The sequence below is a fragment of the Eurosta solidaginis genome, chromosome 4, assembly GCF_040869045.1.
Source record: "Eurosta solidaginis isolate ZX-2024a chromosome 4, ASM4086904v1, whole genome shotgun sequence".
NCBI lineage: Eukaryota > Metazoa > Arthropoda > Insecta > Diptera > Tephritidae > Eurosta > Eurosta solidaginis.
Window position 1 is genome coordinate 59,079,358 of NC_090322.1, and position 24,454 is coordinate 59,103,811.

General features: G+C 39.8%; 1 protein-coding gene across 1 annotated transcript in view; it reads right to left on the minus strand.

Annotated features, from left to right (window-relative positions):
• Positions 1 to 24,454, minus strand: part of Cep164 (centrosomal protein 164) — a 141,622-nt gene that overhangs the window by 14,923 nt on the left and 102,245 nt on the right. Inside the window, exon 3 of the mRNA XM_067781802.1 lies at positions 24,040 to 24,151. Coding sequence (XP_067637903.1) covers positions 24,040 to 24,151 — 112 coding nt within the window. The remainder of the gene's footprint in view (positions 1 to 24,039; positions 24,152 to 24,454) is intronic.

The window sequence follows — 24,454 nt, forward strand, 5'->3', positions numbered from 1 at the left end:
TGCAATTTTTAAGCCGAATTTCAAAAGCAATGAAAATCTGCATTTCGTTTTAATATGAAGTGTGAAAAATAAAAATCACACAAGTTGCGTAAACCTCACGCGGTGGTTACTACATAGGTTTGGTTGCGATCGACATACAGGGTCTCGAGATATAGGCCGAAACGAGGACCCGAGTACCCCTAGAATGTGTTTATAGAATATGGATAACAAATGAAAGCTGTTGATGAGTGCTTTAGTAGAGGGTAATTTGCATACCCCTGGGTGACTAGGGTCTCGAGATATAGGCCAAAACGTGGGCCAGTGAATGCCTAGACAGTGTTTATACAATATGGATATCAAATGAAAGCTGTTGATAAGTGCTTTAGTACAGAGTAATATATTATCCAGAGACGGACTGGGACTGGGATAAGGACTAGGACTGGGACTGAGACTGGAATAAAATACCTACCACCCTCTGGGACAGGCAATAAGGGATGCAGAAGAATGAGAAGGAATTGAGAGAAGAGAAAAGAGAGAAGTAGATTGAGAAAGAGATAGAATGAGACGAATGTGGAGATAGATGAAGCGAAAAAGACGGAGGGAGGAGTGAATAAAAGGATTAGGAAAAAGTGTAGAGGGGGAGGGCAGAGTCAGACGGAAAAAGGTTATTAAAATGTATGCAGATAGGCCAAATTTAGGGCCGTCTGCCGGGTCTTCTAGTCTATATATATAAAAGAAAGTGGTGTTAGTTACACTAGCATAACTCAAGAACGGAAAACCGATATGGCTGAAAATTGGTGGAGGGGTAGCTTAGAACCAGGTAACGGGCATAGGATACTTTTTATCCCGTTCTGGCTAGGGTCTTGAGATCAATACGTGGACCTGGGTAATCCTGGTATGTGTTTGTACAATATGGGTATCAAATCGAAGCTGTTTGTGAGTACTTTGATACTGGGTATTTTTCGTACCCCTGGGTAACTAGGGTCTCGAGATATAGGCCAAAACGTGGAACCGGGAACCTCTAGAATGTGTTTATACAATATGGATATTAAATGAAAGCTGCTGATGTGTGCTTTAGTACAGGGTAATTTTCATACATATTGGTGACTAGGGTCTCGAGATATAGGCCAAAACGTGGACCCGGGCACCCCTAGAATGTGTTTATACAATATGGCTATCAAATGAAAGCTGTTGATGAGTGCTTTATTACAGGGTAGTTTTCATACCTATTAGTGACTAGTCTCGAGATATAGGCCAAAACGTGGGCCCGTGAACGCCTAGATATTGTAACGATTTTACTTGCAAATCTTTTTATTCGAAACCCTCTGCTAAGTTAGTATCGCTAAACTGTTGAATAAATAACTCCAATATTGAATAATTGAAAAATGGCCTTTATTACAGTACTTCACAATAACACTTATGCTTTGCAACGAATAGCAAGCTTAATAACCAAACTGATTGATAGCTCAAATGAAACTCTACTATTCAAAATAATTCTGCTATAGCTCGCTAGATAGCACTTAATCGAAATCTCAAATCAAACTGAATTGCAGCGCCTCTTCATCTGTAGCCTTTTATACCCTTTGGTTTCCTCGTTCGCATTTTTCCAGAATGTACTAGCATTGTCCATGAGCTCTCAAACTTCTCAGCTATAACTAAAATTGCACAATTTTATACATCTTTTAGGCGCTTCCAGAATCTACTAGTCCAGTAGCTCTCAAACTTCTCAGATATATGCATGTGTTTGCGCATTGACTCTCCGCTGCTCGTATTCGTACATGGTACATATGTGTAGACGCAATTATTTATTCGTTTATGTAGATACATAAAGATTGAATTATTGATGTGAATGTTTGTAGTTTACAGTCTCTCGCGCGCACATAGGCGTATAAGTAAATGAATCTGTGTGTGACATCTCTCTGGGCTGCCTTATATATGTGTATACTTGATTTTATTATTAACGTAAATACTGCTTGGCATGGCCTTAGCATCGCCTTAGTGATGGGATAACTTAGTGATGCTAATATCCGTGACACTACCCTCCACCTAAGTCTGATCGTCCCGATCAGACAAATCTCTCGACCTAAACGTTGCCAGCCTTTCCAAATGGACCACTTTCATTTTTGTTCGTGGTTTACCGATGGTTTGTATGCGGTACACTACATCGTTGATCCGTTTTACAACTTTGTATGGGCCTTCCCAATTACACTGCAATTTCGGGGACAAACCTTTTTTACGTTGTGGGTTGTATAACAGCACCAAATCTCCTTCCTGAAAACCTTCCAAATTAATTGCTTTATCATATCTGGCTTTCATCTTGTCACTCATAATATTTGTTCGTTGCCTTATCAGATCATGTATTTCTCTTAGCTCTTCTTCCAAATCACTAGTGGATTTCCTGACATTTCTCTCCGCATTGGCATCTATCCCAAACTTCAAATCAGCTGGCAGTCTAAGGTCATTGCCAAAAATTACTTTTGCAGGGGTTTGGCCCGTTGTCTCATGCACTGCTGTTCGGTAAGCCATCAAGAATAATGGTATGCGGGTATCCCATTCTTTATGGTACTTGTCTACTACTTTCCTTAAGTGCTCCTCCAATGTTCTATTGAATCGTTCTACCATACCATCGGATTGTGGATGCAATGCAGTTGTCCGTGTTTTTCGAATGCCCAATGACTTACACATTTCCTGGAACACAGCTGATTCGAAATTCCTGCCTTGGTCAGAATGTAACTCCATTGGTACACCATACCTTGCAACCCATTCGTTTTTAACCACTTCTGCTACTGTTTCTGCTTCTTGGTTTGGGATTGGGTATACCTCTGGCCATTTACTGAAATAATCCATAACCACCAGTACGTATTTGTTTCCGTGGTTGCTAGTAGGAAATGGACCTGCGACATCCATGGCGATCCTTTCAAATGGCGCACCTGAGTTATATAGCTTCATCTGGCCATGACTTCGTGTTATGGGCCCTTTCGCTCTGCTGCAAACCTCGCAGTTCGCAATCCACTCAGTGACCGACTGACGGCAATCAACCCAATAGAATCTCTGTTTAATCTTCTCGAGCGTCTTCGTGATTCCAAGATGACCTCCGCTTGGACCATTATGCAGCTCGCTGAGCACGTCAGGAATCCTCTTTCTGGGAACAACTATCAGTTTATTCTTGTATTTACCATCCTCACTCTCCCATACTCGATGAAGGCAACCGGATATCAATTATAAACTGTTCCACTGTGCCCAATATGACTTCGCAATGGGACTCTCTGCTGACATCTCTTCTCTGTTTGGTCTTTCATTTCGTTCGAGCCCTTGCATAACACGTGACAGATCTGCATCTTCTAGCTGGCACTTTCTTAGCTGTTCCTTGTCCCATTCATCTGTACATGTTATATTCATTAGCCGGAGATCTATAATGTCTTCTTTAGCCTCGGCTTTTGAACAGTGCTTGCATTCCAAACTACATGGTCTTCGTGACATTGCATCAGCATTTCCATGGGTACTACCTTTTCGATGCTCAATGGAAAAGTCGTAGCTTTGTAGTCGCTCGATCCACCGTGCCAATTGTTCTTCCGGATTACGGAACTGCAGAAGCCATTTCAACGCTGCGTGATCTGTCCTGACACGGAATCGCTGGCCGTAGAGGTATTTGTGAAAATGTTTAATGCACTCTACCAATGTCAAAAGTTCTCTCCGCGTAACACAGTAGTTCCACTCTGGTTTTCCAATCGAACGGCTGTAATATGCAACTACCTTCTCCTGTCCATCGACCAGTTGTGATAAAACGCCTCCTATAGCATATCCACTCGCATCTGTATCTAGAATAAATGTTGCTCCTGGAATCGGATATGCTAACATTGGGGCAGTGCATAAACGCTCCTTCAATGTTTGGAAAGCTACTTCTTGCTCCTTCTTCCATTCAAAAGCTTTGTTTTTTCTTGTAAGCTCATGGAGGCTATGGGCTACGCTGGAAAAATTTGGTACAAATCGGCGGTAATATGTGCACAGCCCAAGAAAACTTCTCAATTCATGTAGGTTCTGTGGTCTTGGCCAATCCTTTACTGCCTCTATCTTTTCATTCGCTGTACAGACACCTTCTGTAGTTACCTTGTGGCCCAAATAATTTACTTCCTTTTTAAACAGCGTACACTTTTTGGGACTTAACTTCAGACCAGCGCCAGCTATTCTCTGGAAAACTTCCTCCAAGTTCTTAAGATGTTCATCAAAACTCTTGCCCAATACGATGATGTCGTCCAGGTACACCAAGCATGTTTTCCAATGTAGTCCTTTCAGTACCTGGTCCATGAGTCTCTCAAAAGTAGCTGGTGCATTACAAAGTCCAAAAGGCATCACTGTAAATTGCCAAAGACCATCACCGACACTGAAGGCTGTTTTCTCTTTATCTTCCTCCTTTACCTCAACTTGCCAGTAGCCGCTTTTCAAGTCCAGTGTGGAAAACCATTTCGTACCAGATAGCGAGTCCAGAGTGTCGTCAATTCTTGGCAACGGGTAGCTATCCTTTTTCGTAACGTCATTCAACTTCCGGTAGTCCACGCAAAACCTCATTTTTCCATCCTTCTTCTTTATAAGTACTACCGGTGAGATCCATGGACTAGCTGATGGTTCGATGACGCCGCTGTCACTCATTTCTTGTATGATTTGACTCACAACTTCCCGCTTCGCTAGTGGAACACTACGTGGAGCTTGACGGATCGGCCTCGCATCTCCAGTGTCAATTTGACGTTTCACAACATTGGTGCGGCCTGGTTTGGAACCATCCTGGTCAAATATGTTCGCGTGTTTTATGAGCAGTTGTTTTGCCTTACTCTGATAGGCTTCCTCTAGCCCATGCGTCCATGCCGTGATATCATTTGAAAGATCAGTATTACTAGATGAAACGTGTTCCTGGAGCTGTTCACAGTTAATAACTACTTCGGCCTCTTGGCATCTTCCCAAAATAGCTCCTTTGGTCAAATTGAATGGTGACTTGAACTCATTTAGTACTCTTACCGGAATACGTCCATCTTGTTTTGTCATAGCCAGGGTTTTTCCTACAAGTATGTTTATTGCTGATTTATTTGCTGCTTCGACAACCCACAATTTGTTTGTCCCACAATCTCCATCAACCTTTGCCCAGATGACTGCTTCTGATTTTGGTGGTATTTGCTGACTCTCTTCCACCAACACTCGTTTACTACTGTAGCCTCTCTCGTAGCCGAAATTAAGTGGCACATCCATGTTCTTATATCGCATCGTCTTGCTTTGCATATCGATTTTGATGCCTTGGTTGATTAAGAAGTCCACTCCAATTATGATTTCATCAAAAATACCTGCCACTATAAAATTGTGCAGTACCGTGACGTTCCCAATTGCTACTTCACATTCTACTTCTCCAATTACCTGGGTGTCTTCTACAGTGGCTGTACGCAATATTGCTCCATGCAATGGTCTTATCTTCTTGTTGATTAAATCCGCTCGAATGATGGAATGAGATGCACCCGTATCTACAGTCAGTAAACGTTTTTTTCCATCCACAAGTCCTCCGACAGTAAGATTGCTCGACCTTCTTCCAATTTGTGAGGTAGAGATTATGGGGCATTCAATTGAGGGAGTCAGCTGTCGCCCCTTGCTGCTGACTCGCTTTAGTTTAACGATTGATTTGTCTTGGAGATTTGCTCATCTCCTTCTGCTCTGCGTTTACGACCACCCACATTGTTGGAACTGTTAGGGTTGGTGTTGCAATAACGCGCAATATGCCCTGGCTTTCCACACTTAAAGCATTTGACTGCATCATTATTCTTCTGCTGAGTACCCTTCACTGCTTCCAAAATTGCGTCTACCCAGTCTGGCTTTTCCACTTCCACGCGATGAGCTTTGTACGCTGGCTTACTCAAAAGTGAGGCTGTTTCCTGAGTCAGTGCATGCGATACCGTTTCAGCAAACGTTAGTTTTGGATTCGCATATGTAGCCCGCTTCGTTTCCACATCTCGTATGCCATTTATGAAGCTCTGGATTTTTACCCTTTCAGTGTATTCCACGGGTGCGTCTGCATTTGCAAGATGAGCCAATCTTTCAATATCTGAAGCAAACTCCTGCAATGTCTCATTTGCTTTTTGGTAGCGGTTTTGCAACTCAATTTGGAATATCTGTTTCCTATGCTCGCTTCCGTAACGTCTCTCTAAAGCGCTCATCAATGTTTCGTAGTGGTTCCGCTCGTACTCTGGGATGGTCTGTAAGATTTCCGCGGCAGGCCCTTTCAGTGCCACGAACAGAGCTGCAACTTTATCTTCAGCATTCCATTGGTTCACTGCTGCGGTCTTCTCAAACTGTAGCTTAAAGACCTGAAAAGGAACAGAACCGTCAAAGGATGGTGTCTTTACCTTTGGATTACTCGTTGAAACAGCTGGGCGGTTTAGTTGTAACTGCTCCATACGACCTTTTAACGCTTCTATTTCGGCATCAATTTTGTCCTCGAGTTGCAAAATTTTTGCATCCTGCTCTTCCAGTTTCACAAAGAGCTGCGATGATACCTGTTCCGAAATTTGTGCCGACATTTCAGATATACGTGCCTCTTGCGCTTCCAGTTGAGATGCCAAATATGTCTTCTGTTCTTCCAATTGTGATGTTATACGGGTTTCCTGCGATTCCAGTTGGGATACCATATACGTCTTCTGTTCTTCAAATTATGAAGAAATTTGTGTTTCCTGTGCTTCAATCTTCGAAGTTATTCGTGTCTCTTGCGACTCCAGTTGGGATGCCATTTGAGATGTTATATCTGTCTTTTGCGAGTCCAGTTGAGAAGCTACTGTCGATGTTTGAGCAGATATTGCAGCCAAAATCATGTTCAAGTCTGTGCTCGTAACTGTTTGCGTAACTGTCTCTTCCATTTTTGTTGTTTCCTCGCCTTCAAGATGAAAGTCATACTCTTCCACGTCAATTCCTTCTAATTCCATTGCCTCTCGTAGCCGTGCCTGAAGTTCGAGCTTAACGCCGCTTGTATTCAATCCACGGGCTTCCAACTCCTTCTTTAGTTGCTGGATCTTCAATTCACTGAACTTTGCCATGTCCTTGTTGTCCTCTGGAATTTATTCAACAATTCCTCTTCTGACACCAATTGTTACGATTTTACTTGCAAATCCTTTTATTCGCAACCCTCTTCTAAGTTCGTATCGCTAAACTGTTGAATAAATAACTCCAATATTGAATAATTGAAAAATGGCCTTTATTACAGTACTTCACAATAACACTTATACTTTGCAACGAATAGCAAGCTTAATAACCAAACTGATTGATAGCTCAAATGAAACTCTACTATTCAAAATAATTCTGCTATAGCTCGCTAGATAGCGCTTAATCGAAATCTCAAATCAAACTGAATTGCAGCGCCTCTTCATCTGTTGCCTTTTATACCCTTTGGTTTCCTCGTTCGCATTTTTCCAGAATGTACTAGCATTGTCCATGAGCTCTCAAACTTCTCAGCTATAACTAAAATTGCACAATTTTATACATCTTTTAGGCGCTTCCAGAATCTACTAGTCCAGTAGCTCTCAAACTTCTCAGATATATGCATGTGTTTGCGCATTGACTCTCCGCTGCTCGTATTCGTACATGGTACATATGTGTAGACGCAATTATTTATTCGTTTATGTAGATACATAAAGATTGAATTATTGATGTGAATGTTTGTAGTTTACAGTCTCTCGCGCGCACATAGGCGTATAAGTAAATGAATCTGTGTGTGACATCTCTCTGGGCTGCCTTATATATGTGTATACTTGATTTTATTATTAACGTAAATACTGCTTGGCATGGCCTTAGCATCGCCTTAGTGATGGGATAACTTAATGATGCTAATATCCGTGACAATATTGTTTTTACATTATGGGTATCAAATTGAAGCTCTGATGAGTGCTTTAGTACAGGGTAGTTTTCATACCTATTGGTGACTAGGGTCTCGAGATATAGGCCAAAACGTGGACCCGCGCACCCCTAGAATGTGTTTATACAATATGAATATCAAATTAAAGCTGTTGATGAGTGCTTTAGTACAGGGTAGTTTTCATACCTATTGGTGACTAGAGTCTCGAGATATAGGCCAAAACGTGGACCCGTGAACGCCTAGATATTGTTTTTACATTATGGGTATCAAATTGAAGCTCTGATGAGTGCTTTAGTACAGGGTAGTTTTCATATCTATTGGTGACTAGGGTCTGGAGATATAGGCCAAAACGTGGACCCGGGCACCCCTAGAATGTGTTTATACAATATGGATATCAAATTAAAGCTGTTGATGAGTGCTTTAGTACAGGGTAGTTTTCATACCTATTGGTGACTAGAGTCTCGAGATATAGGCCAAAACGTGGGCCCGTGAACGCCTAGATATTGTTTTTACATTATGGGTATCAATTTGAAGCTCTGATGAGTGCTTTAGTACAGGGTAGTTTTCATACCTATTGGTGACTAGGGTCTTGAGATATAGGCTAAAACGTGGGCCCGTGATCGCCTAGATATTGTTTTTACATTATGGGTATCAAATTGAAGCTGCTGATGAGTGCTTTAGTACAGGGTAGTTTTCACGCCTATTGGTGACTGGGGTCTCGAGATATAGGCCAAAACGTGAATCAGGGTAACACTAGGATGTGTTTTTAAATTATGGATATCAAATTGAAGCTGTTGATGTGTGCTTTAGTACAGAGTAAGTTTTACACCACTGGGTGACTAGGGTCTCCAGATATAGGCCAAAACATGGACACGGATACCCCTAGAATGTGTGTGTATTATGGATATCAAACGAAAGCTGTTGCTGAGAGCTTTAAAGTAATTTTCATTGTGATATTCGATTTAGTCGCATCAACCTGACAAAACTGATAAATATGCATGCGAAGCCGAAATAAAGACATGAATTAATAATACCCACATACCTATTTACATACGTCCTATTCGATTTGCCTGAAATTTGGTATATAAATTTGGTATATAAATTTGCCTATATTAATATTACGATGCTCTTTTCTGGGAAGTAGACCAGAGACGGACTGGGACTGTGATTAGGACTAGGACTGGGACCGAGACTGAGACTGAGACTCGGAGTGGAACTGGGACTGAGACTCGGAATGGGACTGGAACAAAATACATACCACCCTCTGGTACTGACAATAAGATATGAAGAAGAATGAGAAAAACTTGAGAGAAGAGGAAAGAGAGGAGACTAAGAAAGAGATAGAATGAGACGAAGATGGAAATAGATGAAGCGAAAAATACGGATGGAGGAGTGAATACAAAGATTAGGAAAAGTGTAGAGGGCGGGCAGAGTTAGATGGAAAAGCTTATTAAAATGTATGCAGATAGACCAAATTTAGGGAAGAACAACGTCTGCCGGGTCTGCTAGTTTTTAATAATTGAAAAATTGTTTTTTATTTTTGAAATAGTAGGTAGACAATTTTTCAGAAAACCTGCCATAGCTGCGCAGATAGATCCATTTCGAAGGTTTAGGCACGCTGCGCTAATCATTTAGTTACTATTCCAAAAATAAACACTTTCTCAATTATTGAAAAATTAAAAAAAAACAATAATTGAGGGGATGTGTGGAATAATGGTATAAGTCGAGTTACACCGTTTTTCCATAAATCAACTTAATAAAAAGAGCACGATTACATACATATACCATATTAATCTTAGAAAATAATAGAGATATTTAACAAAGATATTAGCCTCATTTATAGAAAAACGGTATAACTCTCTAATAAAATTTTGCAGTAGTGAAGCATCGAAATGGTATGAAAATATATAAAATGTCGTAGAACAGAAAGAACTGAAAAATAAAAGAATTGAAGTGGTTTCAAAAACGACTAAGCAGACAGAGAACCCCATTGTTAAAAATAGAAAAAGTTTAAAAATGATAAAAGTAGTAAAAAAAAGATTGCTAAAAATAACAAAAAGTTATAAGCATATCTAAATAATAGAATATAATGTATTTAACAATGGTTATTAATGTATCTACTATTTTGTTTAATAAAGTATCTCAATCAAAATATTTGATATTCGATCTATGGAATAAAGGTATAACTGAAAAAAAAGAAATCATCCATTTTCTAATAAAATTATGTATACATAAAATTTGTTACTTTTCCTTATCAAAGAATCATACTATCTAAAATCCTACCAAGTAGGATTATTATAAATTTATTTTTACCTGCATTGTTAAGTTTTTTTCACTTTTCTCAAAAGGTTAATTCTTGAGTTATACCACACATCCCCTCAATTATCATAACAATTAAACTGGTCAACAGTGATTTTGGTGCAGCTCTACTTGTAACCAAATTTGGTAGTACTCGGTACCCTGATAAAAGCTGTATACTTACTTTTTAATGCTACGTACAGTTTTCTAGATAGGGTCAAGAACCCCTTTTTAAGAGGTTAAGGCATGTATGGCCCTATAAGTTTGTTTCTGTTTATTCTATCAACACAGTTTTGATGTCGTTGAAAAGAGTACATTTCGCCGCTTCTATCAGTATACAAGCTGTTAATATATCTTCATAAACGTCAGAAAAATTCAATTTTTTGTTAAATTTTTTCATTTTTAATCACGGTTTTTTCGAATAATTTGTCAACCAGTGCATATGTAAATTATTTTAAAACAACCTCCTATTAATTCTGTTTTCAAAGACATTTAACTTTTTTATATCTGCGTAGATCTTCCTAATAAATTCTCTTTTAGTACATTTTTACTGTGAAAAAAAAAAGTTTTTTGTTATTTATTTTATTATTAACTTTTTATTTACATAAAAACTTTCGTTTACGTGATTTTCGTGAATGAGGTATGGCAAGACAATCACGTTGCATTCCCCAGCAGTAGTCATCCATCATATGCTGATCCCATCGGCCTTGGTACCTCTCTTCCATAGTTTTTAGGTCCTGGTGAAATCGTTCGCCTTATTCTTCGCTATAGGAACCAAGATTCTCCGGCAACTGGTCAAGGTGGCTGTGGAGATAATGGAATTTGATGGACATGTTACATCCTAAGTTTTTGTAATTCTCTAGCATGTTGTTAACAATATCAGAGTAGTTACTTGACTTCTGATTTCCCAGAAAGTTCCTAGTAACTTCAACAAACGAATTCCACGCAAGCAGTTCCAAAGTGTCCTTGAATTTGAAAAATCAGTATCTTTTATCTACATTCTTATCTGTGGGCCAAAAATACCCGCTTTTATTTTTTCTATGCTTAGCCTAGGAAATTTTTTCGTTATGTAAAGAAAACATTGTCCATTTTTATCTAACGGCTTCACAAATTGTTTCATTAGACCCAGTTTAATGTATAAGGGTGGCAAAATAATTGAATCTCTTGTAACTAAAGGTGGGTTTATAACATTCTGCTTTCCCATTTCCAACATCTCACTTACAGGCCAGTCCCTTTCTGTCGAGCGTTGGTGCTTGGCACGACTATCCCACAGGCAATAAAAACATGGGTATTTGGTGTATCCACTTTGTTGTCCTAACAAAAAGTGAACGATCTTTAGATCTACACAAATACTCCAATTATTTTCGTTATACTTGATTTTGTCTAAAACAAGTGCAATATTTTGATATTCTTCCTTTAATTTAGTTGATTGAGCAATGGGAATTGAACCATATTGGATGCCATTGTGTAAAAGAACACACTTATGGCTTCGTTTAGAGCTGTCTATGAAGAGACGCCATTCATTTGGGTGGTATTCTGAAAGACCCATTTTGAGAAGGAGGCCTTGCACATCTGAACAAAAAACTATATCATTTTCCGAATTAAAAAATGGCAGCAAGCAGGGACGGCGGCACGCGCTCAGCCCGAGTGGGTAGTGAAAAAATATGATCCCCCCTTTTACCCTTTGTGTGACCATTATTGCAGTCCTTTAAAGTAGGAAATAGAAGAGTATTTCAAGTTCACAACATTAATCAATAACTAGTACAAATACATGTAGGTTTAAAAACTTGCAGTCGTTCAATGAGAAAAGTAACAATATTTTGTCTAACTAACCAATAAAAACAGTGGATTCCTTATGATAATTTCCTTCCAGCTGCGGCTTTTTAGCAGACGAACGATTACACGTAGATTGCACGCTAGGTTTAAACTGCAGTTATTCACCGACGTTCGTAAAACGTACGTACGTTTAACGTACGTACGCACGTTCCCAATAAGCATAACGGACTCGCCTCGAATTCGCGGTGAGCTCGCTTTCTCTGAATATACTATCGCGGCAATAGCTCGCGGCGATAGAGCGGCGAATCCGAATTCATAGGCGAGTCACATATCATCGAAAAAATGCATTCGAGAAACCTAATTCCGCGATATCGTCTAGAATTCGAGGTGAGTCCGAGAAAATGCATTCGAGAAAACCTAAGTCCGCGATATCGCCTCGGATTCGAGGCGAGTCCGAGAAAACCTAATTTCGCGATATTGCCTCGAATTCACTATTTCTAGTGAAAATGGACTAAATCCGTTTAGGACCACCCCCACTTTTATAAGAAAGGTTTTTAAAGGGATCTCGAATGAATATATTGTTACGAATATTAGCAAAACTAAGGAGTGCTGCCAGCTCTAAGCCGATCTAAGCAGTGACGTGAATGCACATCAATAATTCAATCATTATGTATCTCCATAAACGAATCAATAATTGCGTCTACACATATGTACACATTCCGACGAGCAACATTTACATACAAGGCAGCGAGAGATGAGATGTCACACACCGATGAATTTACTTATACGCTTATGTGTGTGTGGGAGACTGTGAACTACAAACACATGCATATACCTTATCTGAGTTGTCACAAGAGAGAGCAATAATTTGTGCACGTAGTTGTGGCTGGCGATTTTGTAGCCGAAACAACTAGTAACTTCTGGAAATCGAAGAGCCTAGAAGTATGCAGCGTAAACTATAAAAGCGATGCAGGCGAGTAAGAAGTAATTCAGTTTGATTTGAATTGTCAAGCAGTTACGAGTAAGACCATATCTAGCGAGCAATAGCACTATTATTTTGAAAGTCAGTTTCCTTTAAGCTATCAGTTTGGTTATTAAGCTATTCGTTGTACAGTTGGAGTGTTATTGTGAAGTACTTTAATAAAGGCCATTTTGCATTACTACAAATTGGAGTTATTTATTCAACAGTTTAGTGATTCGAACTTAGCAGAGGATTGCAAATAAGAGGATTTGCAAGTAAATTCGTTACAATTGGTGTCAGAAGAGGAATTGTTGAATAAATTCCAGAGGACAACAACGACATGGCAAAGTTCAGTGAATTGAAGATCCAGCAACTAAAGAAGGAGTTGGAGAGCCGTGGATTGAATACAAGCGGCGTTAAACTTGAACTTCAGGCACGGCTACGAGAGGCAATGGAAGCGGAAGGAATTGATGTGGAAAAGTATGACTTTCATCTTGATGGCGAGGAAGTAACAAAAGTTGAAGAGAAAAACGAAACATCGCAGACAGTTACGAGCACAGACTTGAACATGATTTTGGCTGCAATATCTGCTCAAACATCGACAATGTCATCACAACTAGAATCGCAGGAGACACGCATAACATCCAAGATTGAAGCACAAGAAACGCGTATGGCAGAAATGTCGACACAGATTACATCCAAGATGGAAACTCAACTGGCAGAGCAGAAGACATATATGGCATCCCAACTGGAATCACAGGAGGCACGTATTTCAGAAATGACGTCGCAAGTGTCATCTCAACTGGAAGACCAAAAGACATATATGGCATCTCAATTGGAAGCGCAAGAGGCACGTATGTCTGAAATTTCGGCAGAAATTTTGGAACAGGTATCATCAAAACTGGAAGCGCAGGATGCAAAAATGGCTCAATTTCAGGCAGAAGTAGATGATTTAAAAGGTCGTATGGAGCAGTTACAACTAAATCGCCCAGCTGTTTCAGCGAGTAATCCAAAGGTAAAGACACCATCCTTTGACGGTTCTGTTCCTTTTCAGGTCTTTAAGCTACAGTTTGAGAAGACCGCAGCAGTGAACCAATGGAATGCTGAAGATAAAGTTGCAGCTCTGTTCGTGGCACTGAAAGGGCCTGCCGCGGAAATCTTACAGACCATCCCAGAGTACGAGCGGAACCATTACGAAACATTGATGAGCGCTTTAGAGAGACGTTACGGAAGCGAGCATAGGAAACAGATATTCCAAATTGAGTTGCAAAACCGCTACCAAAAAGCAAATGAGACATTGCAGGAGTTTGCTTCAGATATTGAAAGATTGGCTCATCTTGCAAATGCGGACGCACCCGTGGAATACACTGAAAGGGTAAAAATCCAGAGTTTCATAAATGGCATACGGGACGTGGAAACGAAGCGAGCTACATACGCAAACCCAAAGCTGACATTTGCTGAAACGGTATCACATGCATTGACTCAGGAAACGGCCTCACTATTGAGTAAACCAGCATACAAAGCTCATCGTGTAGAAGTGGAAAGACCAGATTGGGTAGACACTATTTTGGAAGCACTGAAGGGATCACAACAGAAAAATGCCGGAGTTATTTAATGTTTCAAGTGTGGCAACCCAGGTCATATGGCACGACATTGCAGCAGCGGTCCCAATAGCTCCAACAATGTGGGTGGTCGTAAACGCAGAGCAGAAGGTGATGAGCAAATATCCAAGACCACTCAATCGTTAAACTAAATCGAGTCAGCCGCAAGGGGCGACAGCTGGCTCCCGCAATTGAATGCCCCATAATCTCTATCTCGCAGATTGGAAGAAGATCGAGCAATCTTACTGTTGGAGGACATGTGGACGGAAAGGAACGGTTACTGACTGTAGATACGGGTGCATCTCATTCCATCATTCGAGCGGATTTAGTCAACAAAAAGATAAGACCATTGCTTGGAGCAAGATTACGTACAGCCACGGGAGAGGACACCCAGGTAATTGGAGAAGTAGAATGTGAAGTCGCAATTGGGAACGTCACGGTAGTACACAATTTTATAGTGGCAGAAATTGTTGATGAAATCATAATTGGAGTCGACTTCTTAATCGACCAGGGCATCAAGATCGACATGCAAAGCAAGACGATGCGATATAAAAACATGGATGTACCACTTAATTTCGGCTACGAGAGAGGCTACAGCAGTAAACGAGTGCTGGTGGAAGAAAGTCAGCAAATACCACCAAAATCCGAAGCAGTCATCTGGGCAAAGGTTGATGGAGATTGTGGGACAAACAAATTGTGGGTTGTCGAAGCAGCAAACAAATCAGCTCTAAACATACTTGTAGGAAAAACCCTGGCTATGACACAACAAGATGGTCGTATTCCGGTAAGAGTACTCAATGAGTTCAAGTCACCACTCAAACTGACTAAAGGAGCTATTTTGGGAAGATGCCAAGAGGCTGAAGTAGTTATTAACTGTGAACAACTCCAGGAACACGTTTCAGCTAGTAATACTGATCTTTCAAATGACATCACGGCATGGATGCAGGGGCTAGAGAAAGCATATCAGAGTAAGGCAAAACAACTGCTCCTAAAGTACGCGAACATATTTGACCAGGATGATTCTAAACCAGGCCGCACCAACGTTGTGAAACATCAAATTGACACTGGCGATGCGAGGCCGATCCGTCAAGCTCCACGTAGTGTTCCACTGGCGAAGCGGGAAGCTGTGAGTCAAATCATTCAAGAAATGAGCGACAGCGGCGTCATCGAACCATCAGCTAGTCCATGGAGCTCACCGGTAGTACTTGTAAAAAAGAAGGATGGAAAAATGAGGTTTTGCGTGGACTACCGAAAGTTGAATGACGTAACGAAAAAGGATAGCTACCCATTGCCAAGAATTGACGACACTCTGGACTCGCTATCTGGTACGAAATGGTTTTCCACGCTGGACTTGAAAAGCGGCTACTGGCAAGTGGAGGTGAAGGAGGAAGATAAAGAGAAAACAGCCTTCAGTGTCGGTGATGGTCTTTGGCAATTTACAGTGATGCCTTTTGGACTTTGTAATGCACCAGCTACTTTTGAGAGACTCATGGACCAGGTACTGAAAGGACTACATTGGAAAACATGCTTGGTGTACCTGGACGACATCATCGTATTGGGCAAGAACTTTGATGAACATCTTAAGAATTTGGAGGAAGTTTTCCAGAGAATAGCTGGCGCTGGTCTGAAGTTAAGTCCCAAAAAGTGTGCGCTGTTTAAAAAGGAAGTCAATTATTTGGGTCACAAGGTAACGACAGAGGGCATCTGCACTGCGAACGAAAAAATAGAGGCTGTAAAGGATTGGCCAAGACCACAGAACCTACATGAATTGAGAAGTTTTCTTGGGCTGTGCACATATTACCGCCGATTTGTACCAAATTTTTCCAGCGTAGCCCATAGCCTCCATGAGCTTACAAGAAAAAATAAAGCTTTTGAATGGAAGAAGGAGCAAGAAGTGGCTTTCCAAACATTGAAGGAGCGTTTGTGCACTGCCCCAATGTTAGCATATCCGATTCCAGGAGCAACATTTATTCTAGATACAGATGCGAGTGGATATGCTATAGGAGGCGTTTTATCACAACTGGTCGATGGACAGGAGAAGGTAGTTGCATATTACAGCCGTTCGATTGGAAAACCAGAGAGGAACTACTGCGTTACGCGGAGAGAGCTGTTGGCATTGGTAGAGTGCGTTAAACATTTTCACAAATACCTCTACGGCCAGCGATTCCGTGTCAGGACAGATCACGCAGCTTTAAAATGGCTACTACAGTTCCGTAATCCGGAAGGACAATTGGCACGGTGGATCGAGCGACTTCAAAGCTATGACTTTTCCATTGAGCATCGAAAAGGTAGTACCCATGGAAATGCCGATGCAATGTCACGAAGGCCATGTAGTTTGGAATGCAAGCACTGTTCAAAGGCCGAGGCTAAAGAAGACATTATAGATGTCCGGCTAATGACTATAACGTGTACGGATGAATGGGACAAGGAACAACTAAGAAAGTGTCAGCTAGAAGATACAGATCTGTCACATGTTATGCAAGGGCTCGAACGAAACGAAAGACCAAGCAGAGAGGATATGTCAGCAGAGAGTCCCATTGCGAAGTCATATTGGGCACAGTGGAACAGTTTGGAATTGATATCCGGTTGCTTGCATCGAGTATGGGAGAGTGAGGATGGTCAGTGCAAGAAGAAACTTATAGTTGTTCCCAGGAAGAGGATTCCTGACGTGCTCAGCGAGTTGCACAATGGTCCAAGTGGAGGCCATCTTGGAATCACGAAGACGCTCGAGAAAATTAAGCGGAGATTCTATTGGGTTGGTTGCCGTCAGTCGGTCACCGAGTGGATTGCCAATTGCGAGGTATGCAACAGAGCGAAAGGGCCCAAAACCCGAAGTCGTGGCCAGATGAAGCAGTATATTTCAGGTGCACCATTTGAAAGGATCGCCATGGATGTCGCAGGTCCATTTCCTACTAGCAACCACGGAAACAAATACGTACTGGTGGTTATGGATTAGTTCAGTAAATGGCCAGAGGTATACCCAATCCCAAACCAAGAAGCAGAAACAGTAGCAGAAGTGGTTAAAAACGAATGGGTTGCAAGGTATGGTGTACCAATGGAGTTACATTCTGACCAAGGCAGGAATTTTGAATCAGCTGTGTTCCAAGAACTGTGCAAGAAGTTGGGCATTCGAAAAACACGGACAACTGCATTGCATCCTCAGTCCGATGGTATGGTGGAACGTTTCAATAGAACATTGGAGGAGCATTTAAGGAAAGTAGTCGACAAGTACCATAAGGACTGGGATACACACATATCATTATTCTTGATGGCCTACCGATCGGCAGTACATGACACAACGGGCCAAACTCCCGCAAAGGTAATTTTTGGCAATGACCTTCGACTGCCAGCTGATTTGAAGTATGGGATAGATGCCGATGCGGAGAGGAATGTCAAGAAATCCACTGATGTCTTAGAAGAAGTGCTGAGAGAGATACACGATCTGGTAAGGCAACGAGCAAAGATTATGAGTGACAAGATGAAAGCGAGGTACGATAAAGCAATTAATTCGGAAGGGTTTCAGGAAGGAGATTTGGTGCTGCTATACAACCCACAACGAAAAAAAGGTTTGTCCCCGAAATTGCAGTGTAACTGGGAAGGCCCATACAAAGTTGTAAAACGGATCAACGATGTAGTGTACCGCATACAAACCACTACCAAACCACGAACCAAAATGAAAGTGGTTCATTTGGAGAGATTAGCAGCGTTTAGATCGAGAGATTTGTCTGATCGGGACGATCAGACTTAGGTGGAGGGCAGTGTTACGAATATTAGCAAAACTAAGGAGTGCTGCCAGCTCTAAGCCGATCTAAGCAGTGACGTGAATGCACATCAATAATTCAATCATTATGTATCTACATAAACGAATCAATAATTGCGTCTACACATATGTACACATTCCGACGAGCAACATTTACATACAAGGCAGCGAGAGATGAGATGTCACACACCGATGAATTTACTTATACGCTTATGTGTGTGTGGGAGACTGTGAACTACAAACACATGCATATACCTTATCTGAGTTGTCACAAGAGAGAGCAATAATTTGTGCACGTAGTTGTGGCTGGCGATTTTGTAGCCGAAACAACTAGTAACTTCTGGAAATCGAAGAGCCTAGAAGTATGCAGCGTAAACTATAAAAGCGATGCAGGCGAGTAAGAAGTAATTCAGTTTGATTTGAATTGTCAAGCAGTTACGAGTAAGACCATATCTAGCGAGCAATAGCACTATTATTTTGAAAGTCAGTTTCCTTTAAGCTATCAGTTTGGTTATTAAGCTATTCGTTGTACAGTTGGAGTGTTATTGTGAAGTACTTTAATAAAGGCCATTTTGCATTACTACAAATTGGAGTTATTTATTCAACAGTTTAGTGATTCGAACTTAGCAGAGGATTGCAAATAAGAGGATTTGCAAGTAAATTCGTTACAATATATAATGGAAAATTTTTTGGCGGAAAATACCTTTATGGCAATCCTATAATACTTTTGAAGTGTAATTAAAGCAAGAAATTGAAATAATTAAAAAAATGTATAATGGGCGGGGCACTGCCGCTATTCTTACAAAGCATTTTCTAAAGTTTTTGGAACGATAACTCGAAGACAAATCGACCTATCTTGATAAAATTCGGCACATATATTTTCTCATAACGAATCTTTCTCATAAAAGTGGTCAAATGCAGTTAATAACCTAGAGCTGAGTATAATATGTTCGGTTACACCCGAACTTAGACTCCCTTACTTGTTTATACTTACGTTCGTGGGTAGCTGCAGCTTTACTAGTTGACGCTGTCGCAGTCCCCTCTTCTTGCCGACGAGCGCTTTCGCTGTTCGGCTTTATATTCCGAATGAGAAACCGGTCCACGGTTGGTTGTACCGGTATAAAGGAATCGAGATAGATATAGACTTGCATATATCAAAATCATCCGTCCTTCCGTCTGTCCGTTAACACGATAACTTGAGTAAATTTTGAGGTATCTTGATGAAATTTGGTATGTAGATTCCTGGGAACTCATCTCAGATCGCTATTTAAAATGAATGATATCGGACTATAACCACGCTCACTTTTTCGATATCGAAAAACCGAAAAAGTGCGATAATTCATTACCAAAGATGGATAAAGCGATGAAACTTGGTAGGTGAGTTGAACTTATGACGCAGAATAGAAAATTAGTAAAATTTTGGACAATAGGCGTGGCACCGCCCACTTTTAAAAGAAGGTAATTTAAAAGTTTTGCAAGCTGTAATTTGGCAGTCGTTGAAGATATCATGATGAAATTTGGCAGGAACGTTACTCGTATTACTATATGTATGCTTAATAAAAAAGTTAGCAAAATCGGAGAACGCCACGCCCACTTAAAAAACAATATTTTTTAAGTCAAATTTTAACAAAAAATTTAATATCTTTGCAGTATATAAGTAAATTATGTCTACATTCGACTCCAGTAATGATATGGTGCAATAAAAAAAAAAAAGAAATAAAAATTTCAAAATGAGCGTGGCTCCGCCCTTTTTCATTTAATTTGTCTAGGATACTTTTAAAGCCATAAGTCGAACAAAACTTTACCAATCCTTGTGAAATTTGGTAGAGGCTTAGATTCTCGGGCGATAACTGTTTTCTGTGAAAAAAGGCGGAATCGGTTGAAGCCACGCCCAGTTTTTATACACAGTCGACCGTCTGTCCTTCCGCTCGGCCGTTACCACGATAACTTGAGGAAAAATCGATATATCTTTACTAAAGTCAGTTCACGTACTTATCTGAACTCACTTTGTATTGGTGTAAAAAATGGCCGAAATCCGACTATGACCACGCCCACTTTTTCGATATCGAAAGATACGAAAAATGAAAAAAATTCCATAATTCTATACCAAATACGAAAAAAGGGATGGAACATGGTAAATGGATTGGCTTATTGACGCAAAATATAACTTTAGAAAAAAAATTTTGCAAAATGGCTGTGACACCTACCATATTAAGTAGAAGAAAATGAAAATGTTCTGCAGGGCGAAATCAAAAACCCTTGGAATCTGGGCAGGAATACTGTTCGTGGTATTACATATATAAATAAATTTGCGGTACCCGACAGATGATGTTCTGGGTCACCCTGGTCCACATTTTGGTCAATATCTCGAAAATGCCTTCACATATACAAATACCACTACTCCCTTTTAAAATACTCATTAACACCTTTCATTTGATACCCATATCGTACAAACAAATTCTAGAGTCACCCCTGGTCCACCTTTATGGCGATATCTCGAAAAGGCGTCCACATATAGAACTAAGGCCCACGCCCTTTAAAAAGACTCATTAACACCTTTCATTTGATACTCATATCGTACAAACAAATTCTAGAGTCGCCCCTGGTCCACCTTTATGGCGATATCTCGAAAAGGCGTACACCTATAGAACTAAGGCCCACTCCCTTTTAAAATACTCATTAACACTTTTCATTTGATACCCATATCGTACAAACACATTCTATAGTCACCACTGTTCCACCTTTATGGCGATATCCCGAAATGGCGTCCACCTATAGAACTATGGCCCACTCCCTTTTAGAATACTTTATAATACCTTCCATTTGATACCCATGTCATACATACACATTCTAGGGTTACCCTAGGTTCATTTTCCTACATGGTGATTTTCCCTTATTTTGTCTCCATAGCTCTCAGCTGAGTATGTAATGCTCGGTTACACCCGAACTTAGCCTTCCTTACTTGTTTTGTTTTCTATTTGTTCGATCACTGATTTCTTAAATCAAATACAACACTATTCTACATAATATAATCAAATAGTTAATTTTATTCACCCCTACTTTAAGTAATACAACGGCAAATATATCACTCGATATTACTCTTCAGAGAATTATATATCAAAACTGACTCCTCTGTTGCTACTAGATCCTAGTTAGTTCAAGAAACTTCTGCCGTTTATTTACTTGCCGTGTCTCATATTGTCTTTTTGTGTATATAACTACGTGTGTGTGTAATTGCTTTGCATTCCCGCTGTCGGCTGCGCTCTCTCTCTTATGTAGCAGCGATTGTTTCATTTCTTGTCACATGTGTGCGTGTGGCTTTTGTGGAGTATTTATTTAATTTCAAGCTAATGATGTTCAGAACCTGCTTATGTGAAGAAGAAGCTTTAACTGTGAGAACAACTACCACAAAATACGTGATTTTCAGTGAATTTTTCCAAGTGGGTAGTACTACCCATACTCCTATAGGGTGCCGCCGGCCCTGGCAGCAAGTCTTGATCTCTTGTACGGTAGAGAGTCACTTTCGTACCTGTAGACAACCAGTTTTTTTCTTTTAATCTAGAAGCCAACACTTCTGCAGATTCCTTAGATAATTCAAGATCCCTTATTAGATCGTTTAATTCTACTTTGGTAAAAGTTGTTGGCTCAGTGGAAGCTATTTCTTCGATATCACTATCGCTAGACACTTCACTATTCGATGATTCACGGGTAGAATAAAATGTTGCAACAGGTACTTCCTCTGAATGTGGTAAAAGTCTCTTAGCGGATTGAGCGTTTGGATATATCATTTTTTTAACATTAACACCACACAAATCGACATAACATAAGTAACAGTCATCGAAGTGATTTGTTTGTTCTCTCCATTGCATAGGCACCCCGAATCTCATATGGCTTCTTTTACCATTGACCCACTGTCTCAAGTGTTCACAGCACATTTTGCAGACTATTCGAGGTATCCACGGCTTGTTTTTGTCTACAACTTGCAATTTAAAGTACAAAAAATTAGCACTTTTTATAAAATCTGTTATACTTTTCCTGAATTTTCGGACTGTGTATTCGCCACAAATGTAGCAAAACACATTTGGGGCATTGACACAACTAACTCGTGATGAAAACATGATATTGAAACTTTTTTATTTATTTATGGAAAGGCACTAACACTTGAAACCGCGCTCCCGGAAGTACTAGTTAAAGAAAATTTAAAAAATAAAGGGAAAGGAAACAATTTTTATGAAATATAATTTTTTTTTTTTTCACAGTAGAAATGTACTAAAGTAGAAAAAAAGAAAAGTTAAATGTCTTTGAAAACAGAATTAATAGGAAGTTGTTTTAAAATAATTTACATATGCACTGGTTGACAAATTATTCGAGAAAACCGTGATTAAAAATGAAAAAATTTAACAAAAAATTGAATTTTTCACATTATTTTGGCAATTTCTCTGACGTTTGTGAAGACATATTAACAACTTGTATACTGATAGAAGCGGCTCTCTCTGTACTCTTTTCAACGACATCAAAACTGTGTTGATAGAATAAACAGGAACAAAGTTATGGGGCAATACATGCCTCAACCTCTTAAAAAGGGGTTCTTGACCCTATCTAGAAAACTGTACGTAGCATTAAAAAAGTAAGTATACAGTTTTTATCAGGGTACCGAGTACAACCAAATTTGGTTACAAGTAGAGCTGCACCAAACCAAAACTCTTATTTTGTTGACCTGTGTTATTAGCCGCCTATCCTCGCTTAGATAATGCTTAGGAGACCCATCTAGCGGCAGTGGTTAAATAACTAACATAACAACACAGGGTGTACCGAAAAGCGGAGACACAACCCTCTGATGGCCATAGGGTATAACATATAGCTGAATCAGGTGCGATGAGTTGTGGACACACATAGAATACATAGAATTAGTGTAGAGGGTGAAACATAAACACATATTTCAGTTACATCTGAGTATAATGCGTATTGAAATTTTGTAGGACAAATTTTATGCGCAGCAATTTCAGAGGCGTATTTAAAGTTTGTCGCTTAGCAGTCCATATAAAGTTTAAGCGTAAACGTATATAGAAGTAAAAAAAACACGGCTATTGTTCTGGCCGATAAAACAAAACCAATTCTTTAGATTTTCTACATTTGACAATTTTGAGTTCCCATATAAAAAATTTTTCGTCATATCGCATTTCAGTCACAAATTGGCTTCTGGAAAAAGCAATAATTTGAGAATTTTTAGGTAGTAATTTAACCAGGTCTGAAGTCCCCCTGATAAGACCCAATCAGTTCGTTGACTTTGGGCTTCAGTCTTTCACGTAAAGAAATGCTACCTCCTTTTTTTGGTGGGTTATTTGAAGAGGCGTATTCAGGATTAATTATTTTGACCGTTGAAGGATATGGTGTAGCAGCCTACCACTACACCATGGCGGCCGCACCGTTCACCATAATCCAATGGTTTTATAAAAGGACAACTCATAAACGCTCGCAAAGCTCGTAAGCCGTGTAAAAGTTGAAAGCTTATTTGAAAAATCGTTTAATTTGCTAGGTTTCCATGGTCGTAAGGCAGTTGCAAATTTGAACGAGTTGCTTTAATAAGAAACGGATTAATTTTCATAAGTTTTACTGAGTCTTTTATTGAGTACGATACGATTGAGTATCGAGTACTTTCCCTCGATACTTATTTTGGTATCGACTACTTTTCTCGATTCTTTTATATGAGTTCAAGTATCGAGTACAAGATGTTATCGGAACAACACTAAGCATACTCAATTCATATACTCATTTACATATTTACCATATTTTCCAATCCATTGGCAGTGCTTGCATCAACCCCTCCTTAGCTAAATAAAGCAAATATGGCTCTTTAACAGGATCAATGCCAACCATCAAAGCATAATCATGAATCTCTGTAATTAAACACAAAACATATATTGTTATATTTCAAGGGCTTTTAAAAAAGTTTCGATAAAGAGATGTAACTAAAGGATAATAATTAGTACATCTTAAAATATGATTTAATAAAAATAAGCTGACCAGGGTTGCCGTCATACTCGTAAAATGGCACCGCTTTTAATCATCAATACATCGGACACTTCACATTTTTTTTTCTTTTCCGAATAGTATTTTAATGAATTTTCGAAAATTTTGATTATTATGCACCTTCTGTCAACGTTCGCTGAACTGTCGAATAACTCCAATATTCAGTATGG